This window comes from Chaetodon trifascialis, chromosome 8, assembly GCF_039877785.1.
Source record: "Chaetodon trifascialis isolate fChaTrf1 chromosome 8, fChaTrf1.hap1, whole genome shotgun sequence".
NCBI lineage: Eukaryota > Metazoa > Chordata > Actinopteri > Chaetodontiformes > Chaetodontidae > Chaetodon > Chaetodon trifascialis.
The window spans coordinates 15696040-15720683 of record NC_092063.1 but is presented as its reverse complement, the minus strand read 5'-3'; the positions used below and the strand labels follow the sequence as shown (position 1 = coordinate 15720683).

At 43.2% G+C, this 24644-nt stretch overlaps 1 protein-coding gene across 1 annotated transcript; it reads right to left on the bottom strand.

Moving 5' to 3' along the window:
• Positions 1 to 357: 357 nt before the first annotated feature.
• On the bottom strand, positions 358 to 24209 carry LOC139334917 (pleckstrin homology domain-containing family G member 4B-like). The gene is made up of 26 exons (XM_070968197.1): positions 23972 to 24209; positions 16182 to 16379; positions 15584 to 16038; positions 13752 to 15472; positions 13455 to 13658; positions 13117 to 13237; positions 12860 to 12953; positions 12332 to 12418; positions 11745 to 11861; positions 11531 to 11629; positions 11112 to 11263; positions 10561 to 10699; positions 10054 to 10176; positions 9760 to 9957; positions 8749 to 9494; positions 7912 to 8358; positions 6983 to 7232; positions 6783 to 6872; positions 5819 to 6145; positions 5560 to 5730; positions 5256 to 5433; positions 5034 to 5150; positions 4067 to 4351; positions 3557 to 3792; positions 3009 to 3067; positions 358 to 2422 (listed from the first exon to the last, which is right to left on the bottom strand). The coding sequence occupies exons 1-25, from the start codon at positions 23972 to 23974 to the stop codon at positions 3029 to 3031; spliced, it is 6597 nt and encodes a 2198-aa protein (XP_070824298.1). The 5' UTR covers positions 23975 to 24209; the 3' UTR covers positions 358 to 2422; positions 3009 to 3028.
• Between the last annotated feature and the right edge of the window lie 435 nt (positions 24210 to 24644).

Below are 24644 nucleotides of genomic sequence, written 5' to 3'. Positions count from 1 at the left end.
ACTAACATTTAACATATAGCACATACATTTAAAACCAACAAAACTGGTTTTCGATAAATCATTTATTACGTAGCTGCAACATTCTGCATATTAATGCATGATTCAGCATTAACAAAATGCAATAATTCAAAATGAATCAAAATGGATAAATTACAGGAAAGTACACATCATACAGCAAAGTTTTTCTGCAGTTTAGCCGTTTTTTCTTTTGCAGCGCAGTAAAATACTTGACACCTTTTTTTTGTGCAGACTTTCACTTTGGCTTTTTTTTAAGTTACTGGAGGAAGTTGTAAATAGGTCAGGAAACTGAAATTTGACTGTGCAGAGGTGAAAAAGAAACTTGCACTGCAGTGGCCTTAGCTGCACGCACTGCAATGAAAACTTGTGCAATAAGTCTCCTGCGGAATTATTGTGCCTGTAGAACAAGGAAGTGAAGTATCATCACAGTCTGGGGCCACTTCCTCATGTTACTGCAATCTGTCTGGTCTGTTCTGGAACCCTGACGGTTCGGAGGGAAGAAACCTTACAAGATAAAACTCAGAGTTTCTCCCCGAAGACTAAAACAGAAGAAGAAAAAACGAAACCAAACAATAACCGCACTGACCCCACATTTGATTCAGCACATATCTGTGATAGAACGAATGAACACATTAACAACAGAAAGGCTTGAAAGAAAGCAAATGAGCAATAAAAAATGATAGAAAGCAGAGAAAAAATGTGGATCTGCCATGCCATAACAAGTCAGTGGCTTTAAAATGAAACAATCAGAGGTCAACATTATGACCTCACTTTTTCAAGATCCTGTCAAGATTTGGTTATTGTACATTTCACACAGACAATAAAGTCACGAAACTTACAAAACAATGACACTTTTCATCAAAAACTTACAAAAAAAAAAAAGAAAAAGAAAAAGACATTTAAATAATCCAAAAAATACTTTTCTGTAATGGTCATTTTAATGAGAGTGAAGCTGGAACAATGATCAGTATGGACACATGAGTGGACCCTAAATAACAGTAAGTGGTTTTAGCCTAAATGACTTGTAGTCATATTCTGTGTCTGCGAGTGTGCAGTAGTTGTGCGATTATGTAGCCAGTCAAGCTTTTCAAGATCCTCTCCCTAAATGCACAAGTTACAGAGTAATTCAAATGCTAGATATGAAAACACACAGTGGTCTGTCCCCTCTGACAAATTGTTAAATACACGACAACTGTAAGAATTTCAGAGCCAGGCAGATACAAACAAATGTTTAGAAAGACAGCAGTAGTATAAAAATGGCTCAAAAGAAATAAATAGGAAACCCTTAAAAGAGAAAAAGAAGTACTTTTATATACCAACTACTACATGTTAATCACAATATCATGAAATTAGGTTTATTTTCCATATCTGCACATGTATCTACATGTTTCTCCATTTATGGTCATCAGCTTCAGTTAGTTCTGGGCTTATGGCCAGAGGAGAGCTCTGGAGCTCTGAACTGCATCTTGTGTTCTTGTAACCTAAACAATGAAGTCCAGCTGTCAAGAGAATAATGAGGAGCATGAGACACAGAGCGATACACTTTGCTTATGTCACCAGACTGAAGCGGTTTGCTCTACAATACAGATGCTGGTCCTGCGTCTTTGTTCCACACGACCTGCTGATTTCAATGACGATAATAAATACAACCTTTTCATGTTTGATCCCTGCATATTAATAATTGTACAGAATGTACAGAACAGAAGATCACGTAATATATCTAAAGTACACATACATATCATTCTGCATTCTTGTACACAGCACAAATGTCTAAATGTACAAGCAAAGAACATGTTTAGCTCAATTAACAGTACAGTCTGTGGACATGTAACACGAAGGCACAGGGGAGATAGTTATCCATATAATAATATGATAGTTTGCTGAGAACAAACAGGTACTTTTTTGAGAGGATGAGCTGTTTCCTCTTGAATTGTTGGTGACTTTATGTGGTGGTAAATACATGAATACCCATTCCCATTTTGAGTTGCTTCATTAAGCTTTTAATGCATCATGGCTGCAGCAGCTGATGCTTTGTGCTATATGAAAAAAAAAATGGTTGGGGATGAAGATGATTCTGCTGGGGCAAAGGATTAAAACACATATTGAGGACAAAGACACATATTCTGTGTTTGTGGGTTAATGTTGGATGTCACTGACATATGACATGACCAAACCATGCCAGCCATGCTGCAGTCTCTTCTCCCTTATTGGATGGGTGCTATCAGTCTATATGTGATATAAGACAACCACATTTGAATGACTGACATGTGATTACAGCACACCAAACCTCAGGTTCTTCAATAAATCATTCAAAACAAGATCTTGTGACCAGTGACTGTGTAGCCATTCAAAAGCACGTCCATCTGCAGGCCGACCAGAAAATCCGCTTCTGTGGACTGGTGATCTGCAACACAAATGAAGGGCAGATTTAAAAAAATGTGTCTTTCTTCATTTTTACTCATCCAGATGAGACGGATCATAAGAATCCTCCAACAACTGGTTTGTCTGGCAAAACAGAGACATACACTTTATGATGGTAGTGATGATGAAGATGCTTTTAAAACACAATATGTCTCTTTTGTCTGTTACGAACATCCCATGCTGCACAGTTACTGGGAAGAGATCTTTGTATTCTTAAGTGAGGACACACAGCATCATTCCTGACTCAGTGCTGCGCTCTGAATTCAGTGTTTGTCTGCAAAAAAATGAAAGCTTTGATTGGTGGCAGCAAAAACACTAATCCTTATTAACTAGACATCCTTCCAACCTTCCTTCAACACAATGGTACCTGGCATAGCGGCTACAACTAATCAACAATAATGTCCCACAAATCTGACTATAAATGGATTATGCTGAAATGTATAATGTAAGTTTTACTATATGTCCAGTTTAATTGTGGTTGAAATTTCCGAGGAAGAAAACTCAAAATTAAGATTACAAGATTAAGATTACTTCAGTTTATCTGTATGTTAATTAAAGACTCTGCTCACCTCCTGCAGGGATTCCAGAGTTAGACTTCTGTTGATTTTCCAATTATAATGTCATCACCCTGCAATGCAAGATATCAAATATCATATTATAATCCAACTTCAATAAAATATAAGAAAAAAAAGCCCCATAGTTCTTAGTTAATAATACTGATTGTGTTTGATAGAATACTGATAGAATTTAGGCTTTTAGGCCTATTTTTCAAACCTTTACAACTGCTATCATTAGAGAAACATCATATTATTGAGAACATTTTTAGCAAATAGGTCTATCTATAATATCTATAAAACATACATACTACATGACACATTGTCCAAACAGCTGCAGCTTGCTTAGGTTTAGGCACTAAAACTACCTGGTTAGGTTTAGGAACAGATCATGGTTTAGGGTAAAATAAGCACATTAATCCATGAAGTTATTTCAGGCAGTGTGTTGTATAGATAAGTGGCTGAGTTGTTCTCACTTTTAGCCTGGACCCATTTTCTTCAACTCCAACATACAACACATACATTCATTTCACCAGGGCACATTGCTACACCTCCACCTGTACCTGAGCTTGAGCTAGATGTGGAGGTTTGGGGGCGACACCTGGTTTCTTTCTGATAACTGATGGAGAGCTGTTTCTCCTCAGGCTGGGGGTTTGACAAAGTGGTGGGCGGGGCTTTGAACTCTGGGATACAAGCGAGGAGGAGTCATCCACCACCTCTCCACCAATGGCAGACAGGCAGCTGCGTTCTGAGCTGCTGAGGAGGTTGATGCATTCTGCAGATGATTCAGTGCTGTCCACTAAAGCAGAGACAATGAAAGCTGCGGTTTGTGCTTTACTCTGAGAAAACGTATGCAAGTTCAAATTCCATAATGGCATCTAGAAATAAATAGATCCCTCAGGAAAAATGTAGCTGTGGTACGTATTGGCGATGTGAGCGTTGCTGTCTGACACAATGTCGTTCTCTATTCTACCACCAGATGGCGACAAACTAACACATTTTAACTATGTCAAAGGAAACTATGTGTTTTCTTGGCCACGAAATTTTATTAACACACTCGACAAAAAACTCACTCAGAGGATGATGAGTTTTCCACTGTTCACAATTCTGATGAAGATGATGCTGATGGAGATGATGATTGTTGAGTTCGTTTTCAGCAACGGCCTCAGGGGAGGAGCAAATGGCAGGACTGGTCTCCACCCCCTGTGACTGCTTACAAGGATAACCAGCAGGGGGCAGCGAGCCTCGCCCAGAGGAGGAGGATGATTGGCTGAGGGTGGTGGATGCAGTGCTGCCAGAGCCGATGGAGTGTGGTCGTGGATATTCTAAGCCCCTGTGTGAACAACACGCCACAGGGACTGACGACAGACATAGATAGATGTCATCAATGAGAAAATAATGGGCTCGGTCAGTGAGCAATGAAGGCACAAGCATGACTGTTCCAGGTAATTTTTAGTTTTGTTACATTTAGTAACTTTGTTAGCTAGTTTTGTTTGTTAAACATAACAACAAAAGATGTAGAAATGGAAACAAGACTAAGACTCTACTACATGCTAGCTGCTCTGTGAGGCTGTACATAGCAGTGCTTTAAGCTAAATGCTAACATCAGCAAGCTAACATGCTCAAAATGTTCACATGCTAATTTATGGGAGGTATAATGTTCATCATTTTAGTTTAGCATGTTAGCATGCTAACATTTGCTGATTAGCACAGCTGAGGCAAATGGGAATTTCATTAGTTTTGCAGGGATTTGGCCACAAAACAATTATTGGACAAATTAAAATTTTAACCTGATGATGGCGCTGGATGAAAAGTGATGGCATCAACAAAGTTATTACAATTCATCCTGAGGGGCTCATGAATGTCAAATTTCATGGCAATCAATCCAATAGTTGACGAGACATTAAATCCTGACACGTAACAAATTAATAAAATGGTTCTAAACTTGAAGCGTAAATTGTTTTCACTTATATAGCTAGTCTGAACAAAATATTGTGAAGCTCTGTCGTAAAGATGCGTTCAGTGTGTGCAGCTCCTTACTTCTCCCAGGCAGGACACAGCTGATGGCTCGGTCACAGATGGCAGCATCACTGGGTTGAATGTCCATGAAAGGTTTGCGGCCCATTCCCATAAACACCCTCTCCTGCATACGCAGCTCTGGAACGTATGGTACATTTGCAACATGGTTTTTTAAACCTGAAAAGCATTTGTATGCTTGGGTAAGTGCTACATAAATAAGATATGATGTTGTCTTCTTGTTACCTCTACTGTGAGTGGCCTGATCCCACAGAATACTCTCTAGGTCGGTGGTCCAGGCTTTCTTCACCTCCATGCTGGAGGCCTTCAGGGTGTAGGTATCCTCGCTTTTTCTCCTGCGGAACCAGATCTCAAAACACAAACTGCTCACGCTTGAGTTATGGGTCATCCCAATGTCGCTGGTCTGGGAGAGAAATTACAAGAGACAAGCAAAAATTACACCAATGGAAATAATCGTATGTGGTTAAAATGCCTGTGATGTCGAATATAGTGTATATCAGCCTTTTAGTAATCAATGATGTGTGCAGACCTTGAATGACTGCTTGTAGACATAAACATCGTTGCCAATATCCGTCCTCTTGGTCTTGCTGAAGAGGATGAGATCTTCAAAGAGAAAGATACGGCGGACACATTTCTTCTTCCTGAAGAAAACTGTGAACTCGTCCTGGCGAATCAGCTGGCCCTGCTCTTTTAAATTCACCTGACAGAGCAGAAAAAAGTGCAGCTGTTAACTTCATTTAACTATACTGTTTATCAAGTGTATCTTATCTATCATTTCAATATCTTACATCACAATCCTGGATTGCATCCATGGTGAGTAAATCGTTGCCGTGGCGCATCTGAAAGCGAACCAGGTCTGCAGCAGCTTGGATCTCAGCCCTCCCCCGCTCACGCTCACCGCTCGTCAGATCTGGCACATATGCACCTGGGCCACACACACTTTGTGCGCACACACTAGATGCGAGCAGTGTGTCTTGGATCATGTTTTTTGGCCTGTATGAGCCAGCCAGAGCCAGCATGTCCTGCAGCAGGAGGCTGTACTTGCTGATCCTCTGGATGGGCCTCAGCAGGTAGGATGAGAGGTCCATCATATCCCCCAGCTCCTGCTGCTTCCTCTGTGAGGGGAAACAGATTCATTCATTCCAGGTGATTCAAAGGGAAGAGGCAGGGGGCTTCCTGAACCCCAGAAACCCTTTGGTGTGTGCAATGTGTAGCAATACAACCTCAAAGCTTCTTTTCAATTTCTAGTTAAGAAGGAAGGAACCAAATACAGCAGAATTAAAGGTCAAAAAATGACACGCGTCACATAGCTGCATTGCATTTATACACTATATAGTACTGTCAAACATGACCACAATCAAATGAAAAAAGTAGTGTCTACTAAGAGATCTAGAAGAAGCTAGAAGTGTAAAAACAGAGATATTTTGATGAGAAAAAATAAATTCTGGTGATCTAATGTTTTTCTAATTGTCTAGGTGTTTTTCGTGACCTGGCAAAATGTTTTTTTTTGTTGTTGTTGTTTTGACCAGTTTCACAAATGAAAAAAATATTAAGGAACTTAAGAAGATTATCCCAGGAAAATGTTTTTTTTAAACCTGTTCTTAAGTCATAAACACAGGAGGGCTTCCATACTAGAGCTGAATTTAATTTTATCTTAAAATTACTGTATTTTAGGCTGGTGTACAGATACAGTGATTCAAGGAAAGATATGTAAAGCATCTAATCTATAACGGACCGGAAACATGAACTCACCTTGAAGATGTCATGGCGACGGTGTAGGATCAGGGCATCAGACTGAGGTTTGGTCTTGCTGTACAGAGCGTACAGGCCAAAACTGTCACTCTGTGGAAATTAAACCGTATTAGAAAATGTATGTTGTTAATAAGCCGACTTTGACTTAAATCCTGTTACTGTACACCTCGTACACAATCAGATAAAAGCTACACCCTCACATGTCTGAGGAAGCAGCGGGCCACCATGGCGGGCTCCCTCTGGCAGGCCTCCAGCTCTGGCAGGAAGTAGTGGCTGTGGAAGTCGTACAGTTTCTCGAGATTGCCGAAGATGACGCCTCGCTTGCCCCTGAGATCCTGGGGGATGTCTGGTCTGTCCAGCAGGGGGAGGTAGTGGGTTAGGATGTAGCCCAGTGAGCGGACGTACTCCCTCTCTGTGAACACCAGCTCCTCCAGGACACGCTGAAGCCTCCTGGTTCCACAAACAGAGAATGGTTTTCTTTGCTCTTTAGCCACCTGTAGCTAACTCAGCAATATGAAAACATACACAAGTTTAAAAATACAACTCGATAACTTGATAATATTCACTTACCCTAAATTATGAATCATTATCATCAACTTTCTTGTATGTTTCAGTGGATGACTCAGTTACATGCTGTCATTTTACTGTCTCTACATGCACTGAAAAGAAACAAGTCAAGCATGGAAGGATTATGAGAACAGTCCCTGGGCACAGACATGTAAAACACCTGCACCAAAAAAAAATGAAAAGCATCCGCAGATTATCTTTATTAAAAGAACTCAAATTGTTATCAGAAGACAAAAAATGTTAATGGTATATTCCTACATGTGACTGAGCCCATTAACCTCCGAACAGGATACACAGATCTCATTATCAGCACAGAGGGTCTGTGTCTGCTGCCGTGAGCCTGTTTCAGTAATCCATCCATGCTGACGAGTAGAAGAAGAGAACTGATACCTGTGGTACTTCACTGTAAGCTTAGAGACAGAAAAGAGTGCATGAAATCTCATTAAGGCTCACAAGATTAGTCAAATTAAAGGCAGAATGTTATATTACAAAGCAAATATCCGATCATTCAGATTTATTATCAGCCATGCGAGCAAACGTCACCAACATGCTTTAAACTTACAGGGCATTGCTGGCGCTCTCCTGTGGACTTGCCAAACAACGCCCCCCCTCATGTCTCCTGGTGGGCAGGCTGAAATGTTTGCAGCTTAAATTCCCATTACCCCCTGCAGCCCCCTGCTCACTCATACAGGAGTCTTCTGAGCAGAAGCTCCCGTGGCGGGAGATCTGGAACTTCTGAGCCTCCTGCAGGATCCGACAGGACGGCTGACCATAGTGGGAGCAGGATGAGGGGGGTCGCACTCGCTGCTCTGGAGGAGTGGATGACCCCGCAATTGCTACTCCCGTGGTGCACGAGTCCTGGCTCACCGACCTCACTCCCAGACCTCGTCCCCATGGAAACCACTGGCAGCCGACAGTGTGGGACTGAGACAGAGCAGCAGCATCCCTCTCACTCCTCGCTCTGCTTGGCTGTCTCCTCCTCGTCTCCTTTTCTGTTCTCCTTGCTGACCTGTTATCAAAAGATGCAAAGGCACAATACAGAGTGAGAACTCAATGTGTCTTAACATAAAGGACATCAAGTGTTTGCTGTGAGGGCCAGTGAAGTGCAGTTTTTCCATTTGATGGAATGGTGCAGGCACAGTGTAAACACTGTGCAGCTTCAGTGAGGAGCAGGAAAAGTTACAGAAAAAAAAATTGACAGTGTGGAATAAGATGGTTTTGCCAGCCTCAGTAGGAAATAAAAGATGGAAAGTAGAGACTTTTATATTTTCCTCTCAGAATTGTATTTTTATTGGATAGAATGTTACTGCTTTAACAGTGATAGACCTACTTCTCCAATGAAACATCAGAGATGATAACAGGAAGTGTATCCATGATAAGTGATGACATATAAAAATACCTGTGAGGTGACTGTGGAGTGGCCTTTGACCCCTGGCTGGTTCCAACATCCCTGTGATCCTGATGATCACAGGGATGATCGGGTTTGACAGTGACGTTACTGCAGCCTGCAGTGGTTGAATTAGTGCTGTTGCTGCCCAGGACTGGCCTTCTCTTCCCTAAATGCACCTCTCCTGACATGATGCCCTCCCACTGCGGGTGCCGAGGCCCTGGTGTTGATTGTACCACCAGACTCTGGCCACTGGGGGACGGTGTCTGAATATTAGTGCTCGCCACATCAACATAATGACGTTCGCACCAGCTGCCAGACTCTGGTTGTTGGTGGAAAACCTCATCCACGTCCTGCATCCTCTCCTGAAGCTGCTGCCTGGCCTCCTGGCACCTCAGCCAGGCCATGTTCCAGACACGCATTCCTCTGGAACCCCTCAGCGCGCTGGCCTGGGCCTTCACCTCCTGAAATCTCTCTGGGCTGAACTGGAGGAACCTGTCTTGGAAAGCCTGGAGGATGGAGCTGTCATTGTCTGAGAGTGAAACACTGGTGGTGGTTGGACCTGAGTGATGTGCTGCGTGGGTATCAGGCAGGCAAAGGGATGCAGTGCTTGGTCCGGACTCTTGGGTTTGGGGTTGCACTGGCTGACTGTTTGTTTGATTGACAGGTGTTGTAGTGTGGTCAAGGTCTTGCATTGTGTGGATGCTGGACTGACACTGGTCCAGGTACTCAGTGCATTCACTGGCCAGAGCTGTAGCCTGTGGAGGTTAATACAGTTTTCTTTTATTATAAATCATAACAAAAGTGCATGTTCATATTTTCTTTTTTTGAAATCATGCTACTCTACTCAGGCAGAAGTTCAGTAGTTACATACATTTACACTGTAGCATACAGTAAATGTACTTGCATGAGCAAGGGTTTGGGTCCCAAACTGGGCTGAATAAATGTTTCTACAGGGTAAGAGAAACAGCTGCACACACTGATGCTGAATACATGAATTCTGAATACTGATCTCAAACCAACCTGCTCACAAAAATCACACACATTGACCATGATCTGCAGCTCTCTGCCACACGCCTCCGCCCTGCACAGAAAGTCCTCCAGGCCTGACTTGAAGGTGCAGACGCGAGTCCCAAACGCCTCTGTCTCTGGGTAGGAGAGCCCACTTTGCTGGACTCGCTCTGCCTCTGACACTAATGTCATGGCATGGTGCCTTCGGTCCTGGGCGGAGGAGAGACAGAGAGTCTCAGACAGGTAGAAAGACAGAGACACAAACACACAGACAGAATGACAGCTGCAAGAAAAATGTAGACTGACATTAGCTTCAATAAGGAAACCGGTGAAGCTGTTCAGGATCTGCTCCATTCTGTCTCCCGAGTCTTCGACTGATTCAGCCTCCAGCAGGTGGCGCTCTCCCTCTACATTAAACCACTGTTGCATCTGCAGGGATGGAAGATGCAAAACAACATAGTCTTCAGTAAAATGTACATGATCAAGGACATGCAACATGTAGAGATGAATTTAATTTTAAGGTCCTTTATACAATGTTATTTGTTTTATTTCCTATTTATTTACAGTCTTTAGATGAAATCACTATGCTTCATACCTTTCAAAAGTGAAATTCTGAAATTCAATGAATGCCATTTGGTCTACCTTTGACCATACACACATGGTACACTTTTAGCATTAGATCACTGGGCTGTCATAAAACCAGACTGTAATGTCCATTATGGTCAATTACATTACCAAGCCTATATTTTGAAAGTAAGTTACATTCATCTGAACACATCTGAACAGATTTCATGGTAAGGTATTATAACACACCTGCATGAAGTGTCCCTCCATCTCTCTGAGTTGCAGCAGATACTCCAGGTGTTCCAGTGACACGTTGGACCTCTGCACGAGGACGTGAGCCTGCTCCTCCACATGGTTGTACAGGCTGGTCACTGAGTCCACTGCATCACTGCATGTAGTGAAAACACAGCTTAAGAAAAATAAATAATGGATCAAAGGAATAACTGGTGTTCTGGGTCTGAATGGAGGATAAGCAGCATAAGCATAAGTTAGGCTGATTCGCTAACTGAACTAAGCTTACTGCAAAGAAACATTAAACTCCTTCACCTCCTACTGCTATGTCAAATATTGAGCCTGAAAATGTGCTGCAGCAACACAATTTGACAAGTTTTGCAAGTATTTTTGTTTTGAAGTTTGGCAGGAGCTTGTTTAGTCTGGTAGTTTATTTTCTGGCAGCAAGAATATTCAGCCACAGGGTATCAAAGGTCATGTAAACAAGTTTACCCCCCAAAAGACTGCAAAGCCAACACCGAGGTTGTTGTGTACATACAGCAGGTGAGAGCAGGAGAAGTTGTGTTTACCTGAGGTCCTCACAGTGGGGGTATTTGAGGTCACTCTCCTTCCTCAGCCTTGCAAGGATGGCCCCGCCCTCCCTCTGCAGGCTGACCAATCGGCTGTCCTCCAGCACATCCCTCATCAGAGTCCTCTGGTCCACCATGCACTGCTGCACAGTCTGTTAGACAAAAAGACAGTTTAAGATCAGTAAATGATGCAATAACGTCTTCAAATTAACAATGTTGTTGATATGACGTGCTGTTATTTTGTGAAGATAATCCTGAAAGCTTTTCTATTGTTTTCCATGTGCCATCTTCAAATCTTCTAATTATCAAGAGAAGCAATTATCCTCATAAGACACACTGTATGCATTATCACTAAAGACAGCCGCATAACTCGGCATAAACCCAGCTTCCAAGCCCAGTGAAGGACGGCATTGAGGTACCTGCACAGTGTCCCGCTGCTGGGGCTCCTCTAACTTACTGATGGCCCTCAGAAGGAGGCTGGACACCTCATGAAGATCACACACAAATGGGAAGAGTTTCTAGAGAAAGTAAGATGTGGACACAAGTGTATCAGGAGCAGTAACAAAGCAACTAGTGTACCTCCTGATTAGAGAGAAGAGAGAGACAGGTCATGTACTGATGTGACAGTCTCACCTGGTGCAGCTCCACCCAGTCACAGTGGCTGTGAGACAGAGTGCCATCCAGACGGGAGCTCAGCTGACTCACCTCCACCAGCTTGAACAAAGCTTTCATCGATGTCACCATTTCAGTCTGCTTTGAGACAACAAGTGCTAAGTTATACAATGTTGTTTATTAACTTGTTTGAAACCTTTTCGAGATCTTTACCTTTGAAACCTCAACTCTCATATTCTAGCAACAAGGACAAAGGTGCCACTATCCCACTGCTGGTATTTGTTTTATCAGACTGGGCCCAGTGTGTCTGCATTAGCCAATTGTGTTTTGCTCATACAGTATTATTTCCTCTTTGTTTTCTCTTACCAAATCTGCCTTCCCAAAGACAAATAATTACGAATTGTATATTCAGTGTATATTCAGATTAAGTAATGTATCAACAAACAAAAATCCCTGACATCCCTCCAGCCACAAACACACCGTGATCAAAGAGGCTAATGAAGCATAAAGCCTCCTCCCGTTAATTTTCATCTATAGGAGACCAAACAGAGGTGTTTTACCATGTGCAGTGTGTTCTAATAAGTGCTGCAAAGGGTGAAAAAGCCGACCTGGATGCCGGGACACCGCTCTGGCCGAATGCTGCTCTCCTTGTCCACCAGCAGCACGAAACTGTTGACTGCCTGAGGAATCTGCTCCTGCAACAGTTTAACACTTTGTAAATCCCACTTCACTATGTTCACACATCTTTGACTTTGAGTTACACCCTCTTCTTGACCATTACAAATAAACTGAATTAGAAAAGGTTTTTAAATATATAAATAAATGGAACTGATAGCAACACCAACTGTACAACACTTGCAAATATGAATGGAATTACTCAGTCATTCGATTAATAAAGACCATCTTGTGTGTTACACAAAATGAAGGAAAAAAAATCTTTTGCCACATTACACATAAATATTCAATAAACTGGACATCTGGATATGTTGTTTACTCTCAGGAGCTGATACATTATTCAGCATTGACATTTCATTCAGAGTTAATCATCTGTAAACAGCAGCACTCCAGTCACCCAAAACAACAGTTAACTCTGATCTGCTGCAGTCAGCTGTAATGCAAGTTTCTGTGCTTCTAACCTGAAATGCCATCATGGCCTTATAGAGCTGTGGCTGAGGATTTGTCTTCTTTGCATCAAAAATGAGCATCGTCCCAGCTTCTCTGATTTCTCTCCTACACACACAGATAAAAAAAAGAAAATTATAACAAAACAGTGAACACAAAGCTGCTAAAACTTCCTTCTACCATGACTTTAAGCTCAGTTTGTTCATTTCAAGTCTGGTTAATTAACACATCGTTTGATTCATTCATTGATTTACTAGCACACGGATGTTACCTGGTGATAGAGTGAAAGTAGAGCAGCATCTTGAAGAGCTCCTGGCTTGTTACAGCTGAACTCCATCCCTGATGGTCTCCATAGAGCTCAATTATTGCCCTGCCTGTCCTGTCTCTGCCGCCTGAGGCAAAGATCAATCAAACTATTAAGCATAATTTTCATTCGGACAGATAAATATAAATCATACACACCAAGAGCTAAACTGAAGAAGAGCAAACAGCAACAAGATACAGAGAGCATCAGAGCAAATGTTCAAGATATGAGAAAAGGCATAAGAAAATTAAATAGCCACAATTAAAAAAAAAACTATGTTATTAACTGTGTCCCGACTAACTTACCTGTCAGAGAGGCTACTCCCAAATAGAGGGGGTGGGCTCTGGGGTCTGGGGATCCCAGGGGAAGATGGTCCGGCCTGGGACGAGCAGAGACAGGCTGGGAGATCCTCTGCCTGTCTGCTGCTGGAGGTGGATTTGTCTGTGACAGGTTCTCCACCTGAAGGCCACTTCTACTGGTTATGGGCGTACTGCCAGGCTGCGCACCATCTGTAGAAAGCGGACAGATTTAGTTTTAAAGAAGCTGATGAAGACTGATTTTCATCTGGCACTAAAGACCAAAGTAACTACAGCAGTCTGTACCTGGAATGACCATCTTCCTCCTGGTGATCTTGGGTGAAACCAGTCGAAAGGCTGTGCTATTTTTACATTTGACCACATGCAGCTGAGGAATCTCTGCACATGAGACGGTATTTTCTCTCCTTCTAACATTCTGACCTTCAACAATGACCAGCTCACACTTCTCAGAGGTGTCCACCACAGCTGTGGAGAGGGATGAGCATCTTCCATCTGACATGGATTCCCGTCTGTGCTGTGCCACTGAAACAGACTTACAAAAGTTTGGACTCACTCCAGTGGAATTGGTTCTGCTTTGTAGCCTTTCATGAGGCTTGAGGGTCACGTTCATTGCTGAAATTTCACCTGAACTAAAAGGTAATCCGTGGTGTTTGGCAGAGATTGCATTAGACTGTGTCGGGTCATTTAAGCTTGACGAAGCTCTATTAGTGTTTACGCTTGTTCCTGATGCTATATTCGTCCCGTTGTGTAAATTGCCACAAGTTTTGGCAGAGTGTGCATCCCTTGGATCTCTAAATGGTAGAGTGGTCCTTTCGGTAGTCTGATCTGGTAGCCCACCACATTTTGAAGTATTGGCTCCCCTATAATCCATACAGGGGGCTGTGTTGGTATCACCTGTTTTCCAATATGGAACAGTATTCTTTTCTCCTGACTCCTTACAGATGGCTCCGCTGACAGAGGAAGGACACCCAGGATCAAACCACATTCCTTGAGGATTACGCCATGGATGCCCCGTTTCAGTCTCTGGTGGTCTGTCAGCACACTGTGAGAAGTCACCATCCTCCTCCACCATCGCTAACATTTCCCCCCTCTCTTTCTCCTGCTCAAAGGTAACAGGGTTTTGTATAGCAGCCTGGTAGGAGTCCCTGTATCGACACCTCAGCTCCTGAGCTCTGGAGACCTTCCCGCCTTGTCTTCTCCTCATGCACGGGGTACAGGGTTTCTCTGAGAACCGGACAGTGCGAATGCACTGAGAAGGCTCGAGTGATTCCGGATTAGGGTGATGGGATTGTGAATGGTGGATTGCGGATGGAGGTCCTGTTTCTGCAGACACGTTGGGCCTTAACGATACAGTATCCTCTGATCTAGAATGACTTTGTATTTGTGGTTTTGAAGGCAACTGCACATGTGCTTGTGACTGTGCTTGAGGTGGTATCTGTGTGTTTGCCTGCCTTGGTGTTTGCCTGTATGACTCCAGCTGTGCATGCGGTTGCATTTGTACTTGTCTGTGTGGATATCTTTGCATTTGTGGTTCAATTTGTGTGTGTGTTTGCATTTGCATTTCTAATTTGTGTTCTTTTTCAGTTATTAACTGAGCTCTACCAAAAAGCATGGTTGCCTGCAGAATATCAATATATTCCCCTTCTGCAACAGCGTGGCCTGCTGGCCCACTCCTGCTTATTTCTTTAATGTTTGTATCTTCATCTTTCCCTATATTTTCAGAAACAGTTACACTCTCATCTTTACCTTTGCACTGATAAGCATCTACAATTGTACCTGAAACAGTGCTTGTTTTTGTAGCTGTATTTGTCCCAGGAAAGCAGCTGTCCCACATATTAGGGGACACCCAGCCAATAGGCTTAGGCTCTGTGTCAGTCTCTTTCACTTTGACCAGCCTAGATGAGGAAGCAGCCCTAGTATCCACAAGGCAGAGTGACACAGCGATGCCGTGCTTCGCCGGACATATTCTCGTCTCCACAGAGAAGGCAGGGTGGGAAGACGGTGTTAAAACTGAATTTTTAATGGTTACGGGATACTGTTTTGGGGCAGATTCCTTAGAATGAGAAAGAGGGAATGAATGATTTGATAAAGCGGTTTCAGGAAAATGAGGAGGAGGTGGAGGATGAGGAAGTGGAGGTGGTAAAGGAGGATATGAAGGTGGAGCAGAGGCCATGCTACTCCTAGCACACGTAGGTACATCCACAAAATCAGGCACAGCCACCCGTTCCCATGGCAGCCTCACCACGCCCTGCTCGGTGGCGAGCAGGCATTGGCTGAGAGCCGTTCCATGGCGGCCCTGGTTGATCCCCTCTAACCAATCACGGCTGAATATACAAGGATAGGAAGTCTCAGGGATCGGGGTCTCCTCGACTACCTCCACTCTAAGCCCCTCCTCTTCCAGGAGGCTGCAGACCACGATGCGAGCTGATTGGTCACAGAATGGTGCCACCTGGAGGTAAAAGTCACCCGGCTGAAGGAGCAGGGGGTTGATGGGAGCGAGGTGGACGACAACTTGGTCATGCAAACAGAGAGGCCAGCCCTCACACAGGAAAAGTACATCAGAGTACTGAGCCTAAAAGAGGACAAAGACAATGACATTACAGAAATCAGAAGTATTTTTACTATGATAATAATTCCAGCAACAAAGTTTGTTTCGTTCCATAATAACAAATGTAGTTAATGTCTCCTTAAGACTTTACCACCATGGTGACTTACACATGCAGCCTGCTGCACGGTGTCTAAAATGTGCTTGGCTGGGACCAGAAAGTCCAGTAGGCACCGCAGGGCATCTCCCTGATAACGACTGTCAATGATTTGGAAGAGCTGACTGAGAAGAGTGGGGGCGGTGGCCTCGAAGGGCGGGTACAGCACCGACAGCAGGTTCTGGATCGAGCCCTCCAGAGAATCAAGGTTCTGAAAACACAAAAAAGAGGAAGGAGAGGCTTTAGAGAAGGATTGCTCGAGGTCCTACCGGTTCATTATTGACTTGCACTGCATCAATTACAAGGTAGGCATGTCGTAGTCAACTCAATTGAAACTCAACTTTACTGTGTCCACTCCACTGAAACTGTGACTTTATCATTTATGTGATGTCTGAATGTCAACAAAAACCATTTACTCAAATCCTCTCTAATACACAGTGATGCCATACAACGAGGAACCTGGAGTCAGTCACTTTCAACTTACTGGCGTCTCACAGTAAATTACACAGGCCTTGTCCTCAACCTCACGACCTGCTGAGAGAATAGCTACACAAACACAAACACTCTGTGCTCATCATTAAACATATAGTCAGCCAGCATGACAGCAAACATTCAAGTAAACACAGTGTGTGATGGCTGGTCTCAAGGCTAGCTAGCCTCCTGGTTTATGGTTTCACATTCCCTTTGACCTGAACTCGTGGCCCGCTACCCACTTTTAGGCCCTGCTTTATTTAGCCCAGCAAAGGCCACGGCAGCAGACCTCTGGGTTATTGTATATACATGCATGGCTGAGGCTCTGTGGGGAGATATATGGCATCAGGAAGGCTGATGTGTGAATGTTGCTGCCCTTTTTTCCCTCTCAGGCAAGCGTTCAATGTTGGCATGAGATTACATTGTCCCTGTGGGAGCGCGAAACAGAATAGACATGTGGAAATGCTTCTCACTTTAAAAATCTTCCTGTCTTGAGTAAAAAGAATCACTTAGGCTTGAACAGATTAACATTTTGGGAGCTACATTTATTCACTTTCTGGTTGAGAGTTAAATAAGCAGCCATTGCTATCAGTCTTATATCTGTTCATTTAAATTGTTCCCAGCTATGCTGAAGAAGAAAGACGCACATGGATGTCGGGAGATGCAAACAGAGAGGGGTGTGTTAGGGCGTGAGGAATCATGTCCTCTCAGACCAGCACTGGCTCACTGCCTCTCCAGCTCTGCTATCTGTTGTGCATCTCATTCTCTGCACATTTGAAAGGGAACATGTTGCACTCTTGACCTTCAAAATGCCTCAAGACTAACAGGATCTGCACTGCAACAAAATCTGATCACTGACTCATCTTTCCTATTTTGTGTGTTGTATATGTTCGGTGTTTCTCATATATCTGCTTCTGCCTGTTCTCATGTTTTTCTCTCAAGCAACAATGGTCATCCACCGTCTCTGTCCTATCCCCTGACATTATGATCTAAAACGATCAGCCCCCACAGCTCCAGAAACAGCACTGTGACTCAGAGCTTTCTGGTCAGTCCTACCACACCCCGCTGGGACAAAACCCAGAGATGGTCATAGTGATAACATGATGGAGAACGCAGGAGGAGCAGGAGGAGGAAGATAGTCACGGAAGCAGAGGGGGTTGCTGTCAAATGAGAGGAGGATGAAGATGGCGACAGCCTCAGAAGCACAATTCAGTTCACAGTTCATAAAACTTTAATGCCATTCTTTCCCATCCCGAAGACAATGAGCACCTGCTTCATCAAGTCTTAAATGAAGTCAGTGAGTTTCTTTCCTCAGTTGTCGGTGAGGCAGGTCTCGACAGTTTGGAAATGACAGAAATTCAAATGAACGTGACCTTAAGAGGAAAAATAAATGGTGATGTTGGGTTGGGTCCTGAGGCAACAGTGATAAAAGAATAAACATGCAAAAGATAGAAAGCCTTTGGAGTGCTTACAAAATGAGCGTGACACTTAACTTGGAGTGTATTGGAGTGTGTAACACTGCCGGTAATATGAGTCAAGGCACAACACCAGTTACTGTACGTCTGCTTACAAGAACACATGCAAAGGCTGCTGCTGTTCCCAGCATAAATGCTTTGTTGCGTGTGTCTTTTTTTATGTATGCGTTTCTTTGTGTGTCTGTCTCCAGTATGTGGTGTATGTGTGGGCTGTATGGAGCTGTCTGTCTGCCCATGGCCACCATACTGTTACTGCAGATTCACACAGCTCTATAAAAACACTCTCAGCCCCTGAAAGAAATGGCGACGCTCACATTACTGTGGATAAGATGTCCCAGTGCCGGAGCTGAGGACAGTTTGAGTATCTCTGTCCAGGATCATTAGGAAACAGAAATAGTCTTTGCACATTCCTGATGTCAAGCAGGTTCCTGCCTGGACAAGAGCAAAGTATTTAACGATGAAAAAATGAAAGCTGTGGGATATGTATCTCCTGATAGTACATCTCAAAAACACTGTTTGTGGGGCACTTTGCGTTTTTCTTTTGATAGTGTCGGGTCGAGAGTGACAGGAAATGTGAGGGGGGATGTGATGACATGCGGCAAAGGGCCCCAGTCTGACCTGAACTGAGGATGTTTCGATTTCTTGGTACACATCTTAGACCGCTAAACTAGGCCACCAGGATGACCCCAACTGTGCCATCAGATGGCAGCCGCATTTTCAATTTCCAAAATCAGTCATTCATTTCAATCCTGGAGGAAGATGTGGACAAATGACATCCTAGAAAGAACAAACTAAGAGAGAAGCGTCAGCCAGAATTCATTGTTTTTAAGAGAAACAGAAAATTGAGAAACCTGGAAAAATGAGATGGTTCCAACTGTGGCTACTGTACACTAACTTTAACAGCTAATTCATTGTGTCTTTACTTCTCATTCATATAACCACTATACCTCCCATAAGTTTATGGGTCCAGTGAAGTTTCCTCAAATATTCAGTTTGTGAAATATTGGGTAAGCAAAATGCCTGAGAAATATGTGCATAAGGCCAACTGATGTGATTTGGCTGAACTTCAAAGCCTCTACAGACACCGATACTGCCTCTAAATAAGCATGAAAAGAATTCATTTCCTGTGTTTACGTCTGCCGTTCTTCATCTTTCAAAAAACAAAAACAAAACAGATTCCCCACTGGACTACACAAACTAAAATGGTTTTCCTGCTGCCCTCACAAAGACGAGCTGCGGGACAGATATGGATGTACGTAAAGGAATGACTTCTTTCATGCCACTTCATCATTACAACTACGGCATGGAATCACGTTTTCCAAACAATCTTTTCAGGACTTTTCAGGAACTTGGACAGTCTTGTGTTCACATTGAAATAATAATATCTTCTATTCAAATAGGCTAGACAGACAACTCTGTGCATATAGAAACTCCCTAATGTGACCTTTAACCACCTGGAACATTCATAAATACCGCTGGATAGTTTTTAGATGCTGAGTCAGTGAGGAATCAGAGGTGGGAGGACGGAGGATGCATTATGGCCAAATGAAATATCACCGTTAAATCCCTCCTGACTGCAGGGGCACCGCTCTATCTGACCTCTGACCTTCCTGTGGGCAGAGGGAATGCAAAAAAACGAAGAACAACTTTGTTTTCAGAGCTAGTAACATTTACGCAGCTATTATAATTCTGGTCTGTTTACATGACCGTACATGAAGTTTCTGGACTAAAACTGCTGTTCAGCGAGTTTCTCATCTCATATTCTCAGTTTCAGTCTTAAATCATAAAGGTGAACTCAAATGTCAGAGAGAAAACCAACCACCAACCTACTGAGTGTTGTAATTCCACCCACTGCAAAAAAACAAAACAAAACAGGACCTAAGCAGTGCTCTGAAATAAATGGGATTGCTCTGCTACCCTCAGGTTTGCTGCTGGTCTGTATTTCCCAACAGATGACAAAAGGCCTTTGAGGACCATCTGTTATGGCCAAGTAACAAGACAAACGGCTTCTGAGCAAAAGAGACTGATGACGTATTGTGACACTCCATGTAAAACTTACAAAACAACAACTACAAAATCATCAGAACGAATTTTTGCATCTGCGTCATCTCTTTTCAGCAGGACGGACTCCCTCACTGCTATCTGCGTCACGGCACTGATGAACTGCTGTTTTCAGCCTGCTGCTGTGTCGGGCCATTCACTGCATATGACAACTTTCTGAATGACGCCCAACCATTACCCGGAAACACCGACAGTGACGGACAGTCTTAACTATTTTGTAATTTGGAGGAAAATTCAATTGTGCTGTAAACAGATTAGCACTGACGGAGAAGCTGTGCAGTGACAAACCACAGAGCCATCGACAGAGCACAGGAGGGCCTCACACCAGGCGTGGTACAAAATGTGCAGCGATGAAGAGGCTCCTTGTTAAAACAGATATATGAGATTCTTTAATGGTGAAGCAGCAACATGTCATCACATTTTCTAAAGGTTTTCGTTCAGTTGTGAATTATATCTACAAATCTGAACGTCGAACTTCAAGCATCATTTTAAGGAACTACAGACAAAATCTTAAATAACTAACTAACATCAAGAAGGCATCTTCACTGCCTTTGTTATTATTTGGATGGTTGAGATGATTGATCCTTGAATTAGCTTTATCTTTTTCCTTCACTGCCACTGTAGATAATATCATTAAAAAGTGCACTGTCAGAGAAGCAAGACCATTTCATTTTGAATTTTCATACCTCAAAGGTTGAAGCTTTAGTGCTAGTTTACTGGCTACCTCGATTGTTGCTGCCTAACACAGCAACCCAAACAGAGACTTGAGATGAAAATACACATTTCAGATCTTTTCAGGTTGCCCAAAAACATGTGGTATCTCTCTGGAGCATTTTTTTGTGTAAATAATTTACGACTCCATGCTATTTACAGCTTGGAAATGAGAGAGAAAAGGTACCAAACTGCAACTTTTGTCAAGGGGGCTTTACTTTTTTGGAGTAAATGGATGCACCTAACAGATATACCGTTGTACCTTTTAGGCTAAGAGCTGCACCTTTACACTTAAGGTACAAAGACAGCAGCAAAAGTTTTTCATTTCACTTTAGCAGTTTCTTTTTCTGAGTACCAGTGAATCTCTAACTCAACACACACGGTGATACCCGAGCACAAGCAACCAAATGACACTGAGGTTGGACATAAACACAGGCTGAGCAGAGCTACAGTATATGACCACCGAGGCACCGAGATGGCCAGACGGTATATTTAGTAGCTTCACGGGGATCAGCAAATCGGAAGGCAAACACTAATCATGACGGCCTTGATCAGCAGGACGGTTTGAAGGTGGCTGTAAAGTAGCAGTCAGGAGGCAGCGAGGCCTGTGTTTAAGTCGTTAAAAACACGTCAGGGAATTATGAATGAGCCCAGACTTTAAGCACGTCTTTAAAGTCATCATGGGCGAGTTGACGTGTCTGTGCTGTGTGTGTTCGAGGCTTGTTATTATATCAAAGTGTGGCTTAGCTTTCACTGACACACTCATCTCATCTGTAATTAGCCCACAGCTGTGCTTAATGTAACACACACCGGCAGATTTCATAACAAACAACCAGAAACGATCACTTAGATACAGGAAAAACAGGTGAAAACACAGATGAACTATGCTCAGTCATGCTAATCATCCCCAGCATCAGACTATATGACATCATATATTTCCAATGTACAAAATGCACATTCTGATCAAATGGCTATGTGTATCATATAAATCTTTATCTGATGTTTGAGTACATTCATATGATGTGCAGCTCTGCAAAAACCTGGGCTGAACGAGACTGCTAGAAAGACTATGAGGTCCTGAATCTCAAAACTAGTTAAGAAAAAAATGAACCCTTTGCAGTTGTCCACACCCATCAGAGTCCAGTGCTTTGAGCAGCTGCTTCAGACCCACATCAGCTCTGTCAGCGTTTCGACTCAAAGTGACAAAGTGTCACTGAAAAATCCTTCGTATCGTGGGACATGTTGGTGTGCGCTCGGGTAGCAGATGCCGCCTAGTTCCTAGGCAAGGCAGCGTAAAGGAGAGGGCTCCAGGCGAGATGATGATTTGTAGTTTCGCAAACAGAGCTGTTGAGCTGGATGTTTTGTATTTCCATTGAATCACCAGGACGGCACAAGACGTCTTTCTGCTGAGAGAAAAAGGATGCTCTGTGTAACCTGGTCAACACAGGAACAAATACCCAAACATTGAGGTCACTCCTACTGCAGGAATAGTCAGGTTAATGGACTCTGGCTTCAACGACATGGCAAATATGCGGGAAACAGGGTGGGAAAATCACAACACACACACACACACACACACACACACACACACACACACACACACACACACACACACACACACACACACACACACACACACACACAGTGTCCTGCCAAATCAAACCTACAGGAGAGCTGAGCGGGCATTTTAAAATTCAGCTCCCTACATAACATCCTCCCAGTCCGTGAGTGCCAAACAAAATCTACTTTATGCACAGCCGGGCACACCCTCTCTGCTACTGAGGTGGGTGCAACATGAAATGTCCTCATCAGGATATGCAGACGGAGACTCTCAACAGGCCAGAATAACAAAGACAGCATTAAACCTCCCAAAGTGAGATCCTATTTTTCAGACAGCACTGATCTCTAACATCATCTCCCTGATTCTGTCAGAAGGTTTCTTCACACCAGAGCGGTTCTACCTCCCGTGTGACTCACATGCCAGTAAATGGGGATCCAGGAAGGAGGCAGATACACTGGCTGGTTTGTGAAATCTGCCTTAATGCTCTGTAACCTGAGACCTTCACCTTGAGTCCAAACACTCCAGTGGAGAGCAGCAGCCAGTGTAAGCTATGGGAGCTATGCTGTACGTTGGTACACAAGAGTACATGCATGTTTTTACATAAAAGGCCACTTGTCAGGACGTAATAAATAAATGACTGTAATACTATTTTGAAAGTACACAGTGCTGTGACTGTCATGACTTACATGTTACAAGGAAAATCCAGAAGAATTAATCATGTAAGATGTGTTAAAAGAGGCAAAGTGTGTATTATGAAATGTTTCAGGCTGCCAGCACCGAATTTCAATTAATTGATTAACCATTTATTCTACAAAAGGGTGAGGTGACATCCTCAACACTTCAAAACCCAAAAGATATTCAATGCATGAAAGATATAAAACATGAAAGCAGCAAATTCAGAATCCTAAATGAGCTAATATTCAGCCTTTTTGCTTCAGAAATGACAAACAATTAACCGCCTATCAACATCGCTCCCAGTTAATTTTCTGATGATAGACTGATCCATTAACTGACTTGTTGCTTCAGCACTTAAGATATTAATCAAGACTTTGACATCATACTCTGAAGCAGGAGCACCGTAGAGCACCTCTGCAGTCATCTCACAGGGAGGCGTATCAGAAGAAAATGATGGATTATGAATTGAACGCCAGGAAGCTCAACACCCTTTAACAGGCTGGTATAATACTGTCATGTAAATACAAGTTGAATACAACTTGATATTAGCAAAATAAATCAATACCAAGTGTCTAACAGCTCACACCCTGTAGGTAACAGCTACTGTATAACAAGAGCCAGAATGGAGAAAATGAAATTTAAGATTTAGTCAATTCTGCAATATTACTTAATCACTACACATTTTCAGTCAGTACATGTTAAACTTTGAGGTCATCTTAAGTTAATTTATGATTCTTAGGTGAGAGTTAGAACACTAAGAAAAAACACAAAATTCTGTTGTCACTGAGCAAAGACAGAGCAGGATGGAAATAAAAGCATCTCGCAGCCAACAGCAGATTGTCATATTACCATCTTCCTTTCTGCAAGCTGTCATTCCCGTACGTCACAACAGCAGCGCTTTCTGAAATAATCCAAACGGAGTGATAGTAATCTAAAGAGCCGCTGCCGCCCCTGCTCGGTGGCCGTTGGACCAAAATGAAATCCATTCTGCCCAGACGCTCGTTCACAGCCGAGTGAGTGAGGACAACCTTAAGCCAGCTGGATGAGCATTCGTGGAGTCCTCAGCTGAGCCGCACTTACTCTTTGATTTGTCTGTTTCCTCCCTCTCTCCCTGCGTGTCTCTGATTTACTGTGCCCTCTCTGCTCTCTGTCCCTGCCTCTCTCTGTGTTTGCTCTCTCCCAGCACCTCGAGTGCCGGGTGCTATGTTTGTCTGAGAGGAGCAGCGTGACCAAACAAGAAGAGGGGTGAGTGTGAGAGAGAGAGAGAGAGAGAGAGAGAGAGAGAGAGAGAGAGAGAGAGGGAGAGAGAGAAGCATTACTATAAATCCAAGTACATGCAATTTCAAATTCTTTGGTTTTTCTCTCACAATTCATGGTCCTGGATACCAGTAAGCCAGGACTGATGCAGAGACTGATTCAGAGACTGTGTATGTGTGTGTGTGTGTGTGTGTGTGTGTGTGTGTGTGTGTGTGCGTGTGTGTGTGCGCGCTTATATGATGTTGTTGGGATATACTAAATCTGG

Coding starts and splice junctions, on each gene's coding strand:
- LOC139334917 (XM_070968197.1), bottom strand. Junction 12,419..12,859: donor AGGCCATGATGGCATTTCAG/GTTAGAAGCACA, acceptor AAACTGTTGCAG/GAGCAGATTCCTCAGGCAGT. Junction 5,731..5,818: donor ATGCAATCCAGGATTGTGAT/GTAAGATATTGA, acceptor CTGCTCTGTCAG/GTGAATTTAAAAGAGCAGGG.